We start from the raw sequence: 15703 nt of genomic DNA, 5'->3' as shown, positions 1-15703 counted from the left end.
AACAGTTATTGCTATACGCTCAACACAAGAACATGTGCACTAAAATTTTGATATTAAGAAATCACATTAGAGACAACGAAGAGACGATATCAAAATTGATAATATCTTAACAAGCAGTAACTATAAAAAGACGTTTTAGTTTAATGAATAAGTTTTTATCACACACTGGCCGAGTGACTAGTGTGCATGTAGAGGCTTGACCGCTTGACCACACACTTCTCCTTGAAGTCCAGCTAGGATGGGATATGGGTTACCGGAGGCAAGTTGTCCCGCTATACCGTTGAGGAAGCGACATAGTGGGTTTGTTGGAGGGGGGTGGGGTGGGGTGGTGGTGGTGTGTGTGTGTGTGTGTGTGTGTGTGGATGCAGCCCCTCAGTATAGTGTTCAGGAGTAGGGGTCACAAGAGGAATCTCCCCGAGACTCCTCCCTAAAGCAGGACCCGTGCAATAACATGGAGGGGACACTGTGTGAACAGCTGGTTAGAATCGGAGGAATCTGCCGGCATACCTCGACAGAGCAGGGGATAAAACAAAGGAGTTATGAGGGAGACATTGATTGGGTATCGAGTTTGCCCTAAGGAGTGGGATCTCCACAAGCTTCGCAGTCGCAGCCTCAGCCAGGCCAGGTCGTGCCTCCCTCTCCTCAGTTGGCTGTCAGTTTTATATGCGCCTTTCTAAACACATGTTCACAATTGTTTTCGAAAGTTCACTGTTTGCAGGATACAGGTCTGATCTTTGAAGGGCATTGCAATTTTATGGATTTGTGAACCAGTACGTTTCAGACAGCTTTCTTGTCAGAGGATCGGAAGTATGTTCCACTCAGCCTCAGTTCGCAGTGTTGAATGGTAGCAGGTGATATCAGAAATCTACATCGACACAGAGAAGGGCTCACGCTCCCAGAAAACATATTTACCCTGGGACACGATCACTGCCTGTGCTTTCCTCATTCAACTCGCGTGCCTCCAGAACGAGGTGGGGAAACCCGACCCCAGTTCGAAGCAGACGACACGCTGATCAGTTGAGCGAGGATTTCAATACGCGCTGGTCGACTGACTTCAGCTGTCTGTCATTTTCTCATCGCAGCTAGCGGGATTATCGGACATCCCGAGTGAGGGAAACACAAGGAACAGCATTGCCACTCCCTGCATACGTTGCTCTGGATACACGGAAGTTTTTCGCAGGCGACATAACTGGGTGTTCAACATATACGACCCTTCACTTGTTATCAATCCGGGGAGCATTTGGTGTTTATTGACGAATGCTTGTGACTGATATCATGTGTAGCCCGCGTGTCTATAGAGGACTGTGTTTCTGCACAGATGTACACAGAGAGTGATTGTGGGCCCCCAGACTGGACTAGTGAGGGGTGCACTACAGTGGGGTATTGTGATTCGGTGGTATCAGCTTTACTGTACACCCGCTGTGGAGGAGGAGGTTTGTGGATGGAAACTTCTCCCACCAAGTCAACACGGTTGGTCGTCTGCTTGTCCAAACCGCAGTCGACAAATATCTGATACGTCCAACGTTGACTCGAAATGTGTATTTAAACAGTTGAACTGTTTGTGGTGTTTTCACCTGTGTTTTCAACAACTTTTAATTCAAGGCTCCGGCGATTAAAATCTTCCGACGCCCTTCGTGTAGGATGTGTTAACTGTAAGGAATTCTATTCTAACTTGCTACTCGCCGTGCACTCAAAGTTGTGACGGATGTGATATCATTACCATGATGAGTGTACGAGACTGATGAATTCCAGCACACTCACTATGAACTCCGGGGGCAAGGTCAAACAACCTGACAGCAAGATTGTCGTCATGGGCAAGCCCGGAGTAGGCAAATCAGGTAAGACTCTTTAACACTATGTGACGCACGTCGCCCTTTCTCTGGTGACGTCTCCTTCTTCATTATTCCCGTTCTCCACCGCGGATAGGAACCCTCGCTCACACATACTTAGACTGACATGTGGATAGAGCGGTATCCGATGCTGCAGTGGCAGAATGCCTTCATCCTAAGTATCAGTATCAATGTTTCCTCCATGAAGCGAATGCTATACATGAGTGTCATTATTGCATACTGCTGACTATATAAACAGGTTTGGACTCCTCGGTTGACGAGATCACATGGGGGAGGTTTTGCTTAACCTTGTGAACACCCTTAAACACTTCGAAATCATAACTTAAAGCTTTGTTTGAAGTCTTAATTGTTTGACGTCTCTTGTATAGTATAAAGACTCGCATTACAGTTTGATAAACAGTCTCCATAGTCATAGTGTAGGATCAGTTACTGATACAGCTACTGACTCTTAACATTCCCGCGCATCAAAGCGTTTATTATCTCCCAACAAGAGATTTCTCTTCAAAATAACACCCTTACCTTCCGAAGATGTTCAGCACCTTGTCTTATCACATCACCTACCATTTGGCACCGGAGTGGGGGCCTCCGCCTATCGGTCACCTGTCAGCACTACCCCTTTACCTCCGCCCAAATTCCTTTATCTGACGGTGGTGAGTCTCCGCTATCATCCCCATCTACAATCCCATTAACTCCTACACCTCCTTCAACATGCATGTCTTCTCAATCTCCACACACAACCAATTGGTTTATCTGCTCAATCGTATCAACCTGTAGACCTGCTGGGATATGAGCGCGCCGTGAATACAGTGTTGTAGATTAATTGTTACCTTGAGATCGATAGATTAGACAGGAGGCAAAAAGCATCACCAGCGTGTTATCAGTCCGCGCCAAACATAGCACCGAAAACGAGCTGAAAATCACCTTGATCTAACAAGATGACTATCTGTGAAGGATACATATCAGTAGGAATAAACTGTACAAAGTAATCATGAAAAAAACTGAACTATAACAAATTCTGACTGAACTTTCCAATATGAATTGCACAGATTGGGTGATGGTTCTGGAGCCGCATACAGACACTAAGCTATGAGACACTGCTCCAGAAACACCGCTGTGTATATATCATGTGGGTGTGTATTGCCTGTTTCCGATCACAACATATCAACATGCATGGTATTCCTGTGTTTGTCCACGTCTGTACCAGGGAAGCAGCCAGGCTTACAGAAGGCCGTGGGCACCCTCGGTTACCTGTTTATGCATCAGTTCGCTGTAACATGCCCAATTACACCATTACCAACAGGATTCCGCTACCCAGGCTCGCAGTCTCCCCTCGGAACTTCATCTCTCACTCGGCAAACTCTGTCGTGGGAGCTCGCGAGGTGCCTCTCAAGAAACCTCATTTACGTGTACATGCAGGATGGAGCCATATTTATAATTATCTATTGAGGGTTTAGGAAACCGACGCATAAACAGAAGTGATGTTAATTACTCGTGGTGATCAAGGACTTTTCAGATAAAAAGTAACCCTTAATCTTTACGAGAGTCGCAGAAAGTGCAGCCCTCTCCAAGTATAGATCCTCCCCTGCCCCTGCTCTCGAAATGAGTATACTATAAAAAAAACTACCTAAACAATCAGTGCCAGTACGTGGCGACGATTGTGTCGCGTCTTATACCACATCGCTTCATGATGGCTGTGTATCTCATCACTGTGAAACTGTCTACGTGTTATATGTGGATGTGTGTGGTGCAGTAAAGCGTAAGACCTTTGTAGCCATCTTGTACCTACACAATAGGTGACCAGTGACCCGAACTGCCCAGCGGTCAGGTGGACTGACCGCGCCATCAATATGATAGGCCATAAACCGGGTACATCAGCGTCACAGGGCACCATATAAACTGGATTGTTATTGTATATTGGACACTGGGTCGCTACAATAACAACTCTGTTCCTATAAATGAGGTACTAAACAAAAATACACTGGTGTGTACCTCAGCGCGTATACAGTATGCCATTACGGAAAACTGGGAACACCGGCTTCTCGAACAATCATGGCAATTGTATACATACGAACACAATGAACCCCATACAACGGTACATAGATCACCACGTATATAATACAATACTTGTGAAAACGGAGATGTGCGAAATACGCATCAGTCGGAAAGCGCACGTTAAATCTCCAAAGTAAGTAAGTAAGTAAAACGGAGAACTGACAATCATATACAATATTCCTTAAGTGAACAACTATTTAAACAGTATGCTGTTAATCGGGATCATACGTGACACGGACCACTGTTAAGCTACTATAAATCAGGATCGTATGTGGCATGGCTTATTGTCTACTCGATAGATGTGATTAATAGTATTGTGATAGTTAATATGACTGTTTTATTGCATCAGTATCTTTACCTTCCACATTCTGATTTCTAGGCTCTATTCGACCTGAGCAAGACCGGCTTTAATGGAGTAGATTGCGGAGGCAGTTGTTGTGGAGTTAATAGTGATAGCCCTTCTTAAAGGACGAACAGTGAATGGTTAAATTAATCGTAGCGCTATTTTCACCATTTTATAATATTACCATAGGCCACATATATGCAGACAGTCTACCATGAGGCACAACAGTGACATGAACGTCCCTACCTGCAGTCTATCATAAGCCACAACAGTGACATGAACGTCCCTACCTGCAGTCCACCATAGGCCACAACAGTGACATGAACGCCCATACCTGCAGTTTGCCCTAGGCCACAACAGTTTCAAGAACCCCCATACCTGCAGTCTACCATAGGCCACAACAGTGCCATGAACGCACATACCTGCAGTCCACCATAGGCCACAACAGTGCCATGAACGTCCCTACCTGCAGTCCACCATAGGCCACAAGAGTGACATGAACCCCCATACCTGCAGTCCACCATAGGCCACAACAGTGCCATGAAACCCCTTACCTGCAGTCCACCATAGGCCAAAACAGTGACATGAACCCCGATACCTGCAGTCAACCATAGGCCACAACAGTGACATGAACGTCCCTACCTGCAGTCTACCATAAGCCACAACAGTGTCATGAACCCCCATACCTGCAGTCCACCATAGGCCACAACAGTGACATGAACGCCCATACCTGCAGTCTGCCATAAGCCACAACAGTGTCACGAACCCCGATATCTGCAGTCCACCATAGGCCACAACAGTGCCATGAACGTCCCTACCTGCAGTCTACCATAGGCCACAACAGTGCCATGAACGTCCCTACCTGCAGTCCACCATAAGCCACAACAGTGACATGAACGTCCCTACCTGCAGTCCACCATAGGCCACAACAGTGTCATGAACGTCCATACCTGCAGTCTACCATAGGCCACAACAGTGTCATGAACGTCCCTACCTGCAGTCCACCATAGGCCACAACAGTGACATGAACCCCCATACCTGCAGTCCACCATAGGCCACAACAGTGACTTGAACCCGCATACCTGCAGTCCACCATAGGCCACAACAGTGCAATGAACGTCCCTACCTGCAGTCCACCATAGGCCACAACAGTGACATGAACCCCCATACCTGCAGTCTACCGTAGGCCACAACAGTGTCATGAACGCCCATACCTGCAGTCCACCATAGGCCACAACAGTGTCATGAACGTCCCTACCTGCAGTCCACCATGGGCCACAACAGTGTCACGAAACCCCATACCTGCAGTCCACCATAGGCCACAACAGTGCCATGAACGCCCATACCTGCAGTCCACCATAGGCCACAACAGTGACATGAACGCCCATACCTGCAGTCCACCATAGGCCAAAACAGTGTCATGAACGACCATACCTGCAGTCTACCATAGGCCACAACAGTGCCATGAACGCCCATACCTGCAGTCCACCATAGGCCAAAACAGTGTCATGAACGACCATACCTGCAGTCTACCGTAGGCCACAACAGTGTCATGAACGCCCATACCTGCAGTCCACCATAGGCCACAACAGTGCCATGAACGTCCCTACCTGCAGTCCACCATAGGCCACAACAGTGTCATGAACGCCCATACCTGCAGTCCACCATAGGCCAAAACAGTGTCATGAACGACCATACCTGCAGTCTACCATAGGCCACAACAGTGACATGAACGCCCCTACCTGCAGTCTACCCTAGGCCACAACAGTGACATGAACGCCCCTACCTGCAGTCTACCATCAGCCACAACAGTGTCACGAACCCATATACCTGCAGTCTACCATAGGCCACAACAGTGCCATGAACGCACATACCTGCAGTCCACCATAGGCCACAACAGTGACATGAACCCCCATACCTGCAGTCTACCATAAGACACAACAGTGACATGAACCCCCATACCTGCAGTCTACCATAAGACACAACAGTGACATGAACCCCCATACCTGCAGTCTACCATAAGCCACAACAGTGACATGAACGTCCCTACCTGCCATCTACCATCAGCCACAACAAAGTTATGAACGCCCATATCTGCAGTTTACCATAAGACACAACAATGTAATGAACGTCCCTACCTGCAGTCTTCAATAAGCCACAACAGTAACATGAACCCCCATATCTGCAGTCTACCATAAGCCACAACAGTGACATGAACGCCCATACCTGCAGTCTACCATAAGCCACAACAGTGACATGAACGCCCATATCTGCAGTCTACCATAAGCCACAACAGTGACATGAACCCCCATACCTGCAGTCTACCATAAGCCACAACAGTGACATGAACCCCCATACCTGCAGTCTACCATAAGCCACAACAGTGACATGAACGTCCCTCCCTGCCATCTACCATCAGCCACAACAATGTTATGAACGCCCATATCTGCAGTTTACCATAAGCCACAACAATGTAATGAACGTCCCTACCTGCAGTCTTCAATAAGCCACAACAGTGTCATGAACCCCCATATCTGCAGTCTACCATAAGCCACAACAATGTCATGAACGCCCATACCTGCAGTTTACCATAAGCCACAACAATGTCATGAACGCCCATACCTGCAGTCTACCATAAGCCACAACAGTGACATGAACCCCCATATCTGCAGTCTACCATAAGCCACAACAATGTCATGAACGCCCATACCTGCAGTTTACCATAAGCCACAACAGTGACATGAACGTCCCTACCTGCAGTCTATCATAAGCCACAACAGTGACATGAACCCCCATACCTGCAGTCTACCATAAGCCACAACAGTGTCATGAACGCCCATATCTGCAGTTTACCATAAGACACAACAATGTAATGAACGTCCCTACCTGCAGTCTTCAATAAGCCACAACAGTAACATGAACGCCCATACCTGCAGTCTACCATAAGCCACAACAGTGACATGAACGCCCATACCTGCAGTCTACCATAAGCCACAACAGTGACATGAACGCCCATACCTGCCATCCACCATAAGCCACAACAGTGACATGAACGCCCATACCTGCAGTCTACCATAAGGCACAACAGTGACATGAACGCCCCTACCTGCAGTCTACCATAAGCCACAACAGTGTCATGAACGCCCCTACCTGCAGTCTACCATAAGCCACAACAGTGTCATGAACGCCTATTAAACCAGTGTACTATACGCACTGTAGGGTGTATCAGTGTCATAACCTTTAGGCACACAGTATGCCATAAGACACTGCCATAGATCATCTTGTAAACAATGTACCATACAGTCGGGCACAGCGTCACACACAGATGTACACATGATATCACCTACCGACAATCTGTATAATGACGCGGGCTCAAGTAGGAGTACTTGGGGTAATGGCCTTTGTTCATATGAAGGACAAGAAAACTGAATGAAACCAACTCGCAAGTAGAAGAGAACTCAGTTGGCAACTGAACACTCGGAGTAGACATTTAGGCCGGATACGTAATTATACTGTATTAACAAAGTCATAGTGGTTGCAATAGTACACCCGCAAGTCGTGCATGAAATTCTCGTTTACGTTTATTGACTGATGGCTGACTGAGCTCGACTGACTTGAAATGACGCGCAAGAATCGGACTCATCCATCCTTGTACGTTAATGATGCATTCAGGTTATTCTTGAATGACCTTGAGAACTGAGAAGCTTCCCGTCATTCGTCTACAGGTAAGGTCCAACCACCATCCCCTCAACCCGCTGCCCACCCACACTGACATACAGACAGCTACATGTAAGGCAATGTGTGGTTATCAATAGAACAGGGTATGCGGGAACAACAGCACAGACAGGTTTCCATGTATCTTCGATTCATGGGGAGGAACACTGATGGACCAGATCGTGGTCTGAGGTTCTCAGTACAACTATATCCTTGGCAATGTCTCTCCTGTGGTTAAATGTGTATTCCGACAAGAGTATTTTACAAAGTTTATGGTGGACTGTAATCACGAGTTCCTGCTGCCACGAACATCCCCGCTTATCGGGTACCTGTGAAGCTTCCTATGGTGTGTTAACCAGCATAGTTAAGTCTGACATCAGGTGCTACACATGATATACCCATCAGAGCTAATTATATAACTTAATGCCTTTCATTTCGACCGGCGTATGTGCGCGTTTAATTATATCATCAAATATACTGATAATGTACATTATGCATCTAAGTTTTCCAACAGTCTGCCCGGACTGAAGATAATGGCGTGTAATCGACTTTTAAGCACACGTTGTCACGAGGTGATGGAGTGACGGGGCCTTATCAGCCCCTACTTCCTTCTTAATATCCCAGGCCTATACATCACCAGTCTCGACCCACACCACAGTGGAACTAATGGCGTATCAATACTTCTGACAACTTCTGATGTCTTCCCTACACATCACGTCTGAGTGGTGTCTGATGGGTTACCCCTCTATACGCCATGTCTGTTGGGTTACCCCTCTATACGATACGTCTTATGAGTTACCCCTCTATACGACATGTCTGATGGGTTACCCCTCTATACGACATGTCAGATGGGTTACCCCTCTATACGACACGCCTGATGGGTTACCCCTCTATACGACATGCCTGATGGGTTACCCATCTATACGCGATGTCTGTTGGGTTACCCCTCTATACGCGATGTCTGATGGGTTACCCCTCTATACGCGATGTCTGTTGGGTTACCCCTCTATACGCGATGTCTGATGGGTTACCCCTCTATACGCGATGTCTGTTAGGTTACCCCTCTATACGCGATGTCTGATGGGTTACCCCTCTATACGCCATGTCTGTTGGGTTACCCCTCTATACGCGATGTCTGATGGGTTACCCCTCTATACGCCATGTCTGTTGGGTTACCCCTCTATACGCCATGTCTGATGGGTTACCCCTCTATACGCCATGTCTGTTGGGTTACCCCTCTATACGCCATGCCTGATGGGTTACCCCTCTATACGCCATGTCTGTTGGGTTACCCCTCTATACGCCATGTCTGATGGGTTACCCCTCTATACGCCATGTCTGTTGGGTTACCCCTCTATACGCCATGCCTGATGGGTTACCCCTCTATACGCCATGTCTGTTGGGTTACCCCTCTATACGCCATGTCTGATGGGTTACCCCTCTATACGCCATGTCTGTTGGGTTACCCCTCTATACGCCATGCCTGATGGGTTACCCCTCTATACGCCATGTCTGTTGGGTTACCCCTCTATACGCCATGTCTGATGGGTTACCCCTCTATACGCCATGTCTGTTGGGTTACCCCTCTATACGCCATGCCTGATGGGTTACCCCTCTATACGCCATGTCTGTTGGGTTACCCCTCTATACGCCATGTCTGTTGGGTTACCCCTCTATACGCGATGTCTGTTGGGTTACCCCTCTATACGCCATGTCTGTTGGGTTACCCCTCTATACGCCATGTCTGTTGGGTTACCCCTCTATACGCCATGTCTGTTGGGTTACCCCTCTATACGCCATGTCTGTTGGGTTACCCCTCTATACGCCATGCCTGATGGGTTACTCTATATTACATATTGATGGGGGCGGGTGCAGTAGCCTAGTGGATAGTGGTTCGATTCCCCACATGTGTACCCTGGGTGGAGCCCATTTCTGGTGTCCCCGTAGTGACTTGGCGGGAATAGAGCTAAAAGCGACGTCATTCCACACACTCATATACGTAGTGTTTGATGAGCTACTCCTCCATATACGTCATGTCTGATGAGCTACTCCTCCATATACGTCATGTCTGATGAGCTCTTCTTCATATGCGTCATGTCTGATGAGCTCCTCCATATACGTCATGCTTGATGAGCTACTCCTCCATATACGTCATGTCTGATGAGCTACTGCTCCATATACGTCATGTTTGATGAGTCCATATACGTCATGTTTGATGAGCTACTCCTCCATATACGTCGGGTTTGATGAGATACTCCTCCATATACGTCATGTTTGATGATATAGTCCTCCATATACGTCATGTCTGATTAGATACTCCTCCATATACGTCATTTCTGGTGAGCTACTCCTCCAAATACGTCATGTCTGATGAGCTACTCCTCCATATACGCCGTGTTTGATGAGCTACTCCTCCATATATCGTAAAAGGCGACAAACGGGATCGGGTGGTCAAGCTCGCTGACTTGGTTGAGGCATGTCATCGATCGCAATTGCGTGGATCGATGCTCATGATATTTCGATTATTTACAGACCGCCTTGGTATAGCTGGAATATTGCTGAGTGCGGCGTTAAACAACCAACCAACCAACCAACCATATAAGCCATGTCTGGTGAGCTACTCCTCCAAATACGTCATGTCTGATGAGTTACTCCTCCATATACGTCGTGCTTGATAAGCCACTCCTCCATATACGTCAAGTCTGATGAGCTACTCCTCCATATACGTCATGTCTGATGAGCTACTCCTCCATATACGTCATGTCTGATGAGTTACTCCTCCATATACGTCGTGCTTGATGAGCTACTCCTCCATATACGTCATGTCTGATGAGCCACTCCTCCATATACGTCATGTTTGATGAGTCCATATACGTCATGTCTGATGAGCTACTCCTCCATATACGTCGTGCTTGATGAGCTACTCCTCCATATACGTCATGTTTGATGAGCTACTCCTCCATATACGTCGTGCTTGATGAGCTACTCCTCCATATACGTCATGTCTGATGAGTTTCTCCTCCATATACGTCGTGCTTGATGAGCTACTCCTCCATATACGTCGTGTTTGATGAGCTACTACTCCATATGCGTCGTGTTTGATGAGCTACTACTCCTTATACGTCGTGCTCGATGAGCCACTCCTCCATATACGTCATGTTTGATGAGCTACTCCTCTATATACGTCATGTCTGAGGAGTTTCTCCTCCATATACGTCGTGTTTGATGTGTTACTCCTCCATATGCGTCGTGTTTGATGTGTTTCTCCTCCATATACGTCATTTCTGATGAGCTACTCCTTCATATACGTCATGTCTGATGGGTTACTCCTTTTTCGACGTTGTGTCTGGGTGGTGTCTTATGTATATATCCCGACGTCATATAGCTGGAATATTGCCGAGTGCGGCGTTAAACAGTAAACAAACAAACAATCAAATCTTATATGTCACGTCTGTTTTTGGACGGCTGTGTGTTCATTAAGGCAGAGATTGCGTGATTGCTGTGGTACTTAAAACGATTTCTCGTATACAGCAGAGATATATGATATATCTAGTAAACTGCGCGTGTGTCTGTGTATTTTGTTTAACGGAATCACCCCTGTATTGCAAAGTCTGTGTTGCCGTGTCAAGTCACACAAATCACTGTGTCTGGAGGTGAGTGGCTTTCCTTAAATGATCAGACAAGTGGCCAGTATTATTATGTAACGTCGCTGTGTTGCTGTCTATGCGGAACACGTTCAAGTAGACACTAACATTTAGCAGCCAGGAAGTGATTCCAGCCACGTAAGCTAACATCAACTCTGCATGGGGCACATCCGGTGATACCTGCCTTCACTGAACGCTACAGTAGACTAACATTTAATCTCTGAAATCTTATATTACACAATATCCTTCTTGACTCTAAAAATAAAAAAAAATGCCCTGTGCTGATTTGTGGAATAGAGCTAGCTTGAGCTGGCTAGACTTGCTTTTGTATGCATTTCTAGATTATGTTTTTTTCATAAAATAAATATGTTCCACGGTCATGGTGCAGGACTAAACGCTACAGGTGTGTAATGGTTTAACGGTTTCTTCATTTATAGCGTATATTTTGTCGTCATCTTCAGTCACAAGACGGTATGTTCGTATGACACACAGATGTATTGGACGTAATCACCAGTCGGACTGACGGCCAGCTGATTACACGCTGAGGAATGTAGATGTATTCAAGGACCAACTGCGATTATCCCAATGACCGCACACAACTCTACTGTTGTGTTCTTTTCCATCCCCTGTGACGTAAGCAGTTAGGGAGGGGGGCGGGGGGATAAGCTGTTGACCGCTCCATTGGTAGGAGTAACTTTAATGGGAACAAACATGTGGGGTGACTAGCTCGGGGTCAGGCCTGAGGCCAAAGATCAATGTTTTGTTGTTTTGTGAACGCCGATAATGATTTATGCTTGATTTATAACAAGCCTGTAGTTGTTATCGGTGCAAGTTGCCCACTTACCCCGCCCCGTTAACAGTATGTATTGTACACTCAAACTATTTGTTGACCATCGGATTAACGTCTTGTCTCTCCCTTCATCCCTGAGAACTGTAGCGTAATTGCTTGCCGTACGTGTGTTGAGTCCTGTCTGAATTTATTGTTGCGGTGAGGAGCGATAAGTGCGCACGTCACGTATTTTCGTTGGAATTACGGATAGGTGAAGTAATTAAATTATTCGTAAATCGTTGACTGGTCAATATTTGGCATGATGTATCGTCAATCTGTCACTCTCGCTCTAGTAGAGGCGACGTTGTGTCATATGGAGACATTTGCCTACCCATCACTGGAGAAGATCTGTTCATTCATACGCCTAGTTATCTTTGACTGATGAGACCACTTCACAGTGTAGGTCAAGTGTCTGCTTCCTTGATCGTCTCAGATGAAGGAGTCGACAGATTAAATGGGTTATCACCCCTGCAAAGCCGACCCTGTCTGAAAAAGTCAGTGTTAATTGGCACAGCATAAAAACATACTTCATATATATGCTGGATAGAGGTGACGAGAGAAAGACCTTGATGACACCCCTCATTATGCTGTCGCCGGGGCGGGCTGTAGGATCTCGGAGGGGTCGGGTAATATGTGTGCACCATCCCTCTGGCCCCACCCACTGTCGTCACGTAGATCTGGTCGCCACCCTGTTATTGTAAAGGAGGCCTCACCCACTGTCGTCGCGTAGATCTGGTCGCCGTCTTGTCAGTAAGACTCACCCACTGTCGTCACGTAGATCTGGTCGCTACCATGTTATTGTAAAGGAGGCCCCACCCACTGTCGTCACGTAGATCTGGTCGCTACCATGTTATTGTCAAGGAGGCCTCACCCACTGTCGTCACGTAGAGATGGTTGCTACAATGTTATTGTAAAGGAGGCCCCACCCACTGTCGTCGCGTAGATCCGGTCGCCACCATGTTATTGTAAAGGAGGCCTCACCCACTGTCGTCACGTAGATCTGGTCGCTACCATGTTATTGTAAAGGAGGCCTCATCCACTGTCGTCGCGTAGATCCGGTCGCCACCATGTTATTGTAAAGGAGGCCCCACCCACTGTCGTCGCGTAGATCCGGCCGCCACCATGTTTTTGTAAAGGAGGCCCCACCCACTGTCGTCAGATAGATCTGGTCGCCACCATGTTATTATAAAGGAGGCCTCATCCACTGTCGTCGCGTAGATCCGGTCGCCACCATGTTATTGTAAAGGAGGCCTCATCCACTGTCGTCGCGTAGATCCGGTCGCCACCATGTTGTTATAAAGAAGTCCTCACCCACTGTCGTCGCGTAGATCCGGTCGCCACCATGTTATTGTAAAGGAAGCCCCACCCACTGTCGTCACGTAGATCCGGTCGCTACCATGTTATTGTAAAGTAGGCCTCACCCACTGTCGTCACATAGATGTGGTCGCCGTCTTGTTGTCAGTAGGCCACACCCACTGTCGCCACGTAGATCTGGTCGTCGTCTTGTTGCAAGTAGGCCTCACCCACTGTCGTCATGTAGAGATGGTCGCCACCATGATGTTGTAAAGGAGGCCTCATCCACTGTCGTTACCTAGATCTGGTCGCCGTCTTGTCTATAGGCCTCACCCACTGTGTCACATGGATCTGGTCGCCGTCTTGTCAATATTCCTCACCCACTGTCACGTAGATCTGGTCGCCGTCTTGTTATTGTCAAGTAGGCTTCACCCACTGTCGTCACGTAGATTCGGTCGCTGTCTTGTTATTATCAAGTAGGCCTCACCCTCTGTGTCACATAGATCTGGTCGCCGTCTTGTTGTCAAGTAGGGCTCACCCATTGTCGTCACGTAGATCTGGTCGCCGTCTTGTTTTTGTCAAGTAAGTCTCACCCACTGTCGTCACGCAGATCTGGTCGCCGTCTTCTTGTCAAGTAGGCCTCATCCACTGTCGTCACCTAGATCCGGTCGCCGTCTTCTTGTCAAGTAGGCCTCATCTACTGTGTCACATGGATCTGGTCGTCGTCTTGTCAAGTAGGCCTCATCCACTGTGTCACATAGATCTGGTCGCCGTCTTGTTGTCAAGTATGGCTCACCCATTGTCGTCACCTAGATCCGGTCGTCGTCTTGTTATTGTCAAGTAGGAACTCACCAACTGTCGTAACGTAGATCCGGTCGCCGTCTTCTTGTCAAGTAGGCCTCATCCACTGTCGTCACGTAGATCCGGTCGCCGTCTTCTTGTCAAGTAGGCCTCATCTACTGTGTCACATGGATCTGGTCGTCGTCTTGTCAAGTAGGCCTCATCCACTGTGTCACATAGATCTGGTCGCCGTCTTGTTGTCAAGTATGGCTCACCCATTGTCGTCACCTAGATCCGGTCGTCGTCTTGTTATTGTCAAGTAGGAACTCACCAACTGTCGTAACGTAGATCCGGTCGCCGTCTTCTTGTCAAGTAGGCCTCACCCACTGTGTCACATAGATCTGGTCGCCGTCTTTTTGTCAAGTATGGCTCACCCATTGTCGTCATGTAGATCTGGTCGCCGTCATGTTTTTGTCAAGTAAGTCTCACCTTCTATCGTCACGTAGATCTGGTCGTCGTCTTGTTATAGCTGGGGTAGCCTAGTGGATAAAGCGTTCGATCGTCACACTGAAGACCCGGGTTCGATTCCCCACATCAGCACAATGTGTAATTGCTGGAATATTGCTAAATGCGACGAAAACCATACTCACTCACTCTTGTTACATCTCTTGTTAAATCGTGGTTTTTCTATCGTCAGTAAAGATGGGGAAAAACAAAACAAATCTATTTACGTCTAATTACGTCTGCTGTCCTGGACACGCAGTCATCGTCTATACATTGTGTATCATTAGTCACTGTCTACAGGACCCGTGAAAATTTGGGTTGGAATTGGTCTTCAGCAGCCCATGATTGTCTTTAGAGGCGACTATGCTTGTCGTAAGAAGCGACTATCGGGATCGGTTGGTCAGGCTCGCTGATGCTCATGATGTCAATCGCTAGAATGTCTGGTCCGGACACGATTATTACAGACCGCCATAATAGAGCTGGAATATTGCTGAGTGCGGTTTTAAACACCAAAAAAACCAAGCCCCTTTGACTGGTGCAAGAGACTACATGCTGCAGCAGTAGAGGTACATAATGAAGACCCGCCGTCATCACGAGACAATAAGTCCATACTGCATGTTAGTAACGAGTGTCAGCGGAGCACTTGACGTACAGTTTTCCAAGTCAACATGCATTGCTTCATTCCAGCGGCATA

At 47.4% G+C, this 15703-nt stretch overlaps 1 protein-coding gene across 1 annotated transcript in view; it reads left to right on the top strand.

Annotated features, from left to right (window-relative positions):
- The first annotated feature begins 385 nt into the window (after window positions 1-385).
- The window catches only part of LOC124142936 (ras-related and estrogen-regulated growth inhibitor-like), a 32683-nt gene continuing 17365 nt past the window's right edge, over window positions 386-15703 (top strand). Inside the window, exon 1 of the mRNA XM_046511695.2 lies at window positions 386-1838. Coding sequence (XP_046367651.1) covers window positions 1742-1838 — 97 coding nt within the window. The 5' untranslated portion in view covers window positions 386-1741. The remainder of the gene's footprint in view (window positions 1839-15703) is intronic.

Source organism: Haliotis rufescens, unplaced genomic scaffold, assembly GCF_023055435.1.
Source record: "Haliotis rufescens isolate VD_foot unplaced genomic scaffold, xgHalRufe1.0.p SCAF_6, whole genome shotgun sequence".
NCBI lineage: Eukaryota > Metazoa > Mollusca > Gastropoda > Lepetellida > Haliotidae > Haliotis > Haliotis rufescens.
Note: the sequence above shows the minus strand (reverse complement) of the source record. Positions and strands in the feature narration are given on the sequence as shown.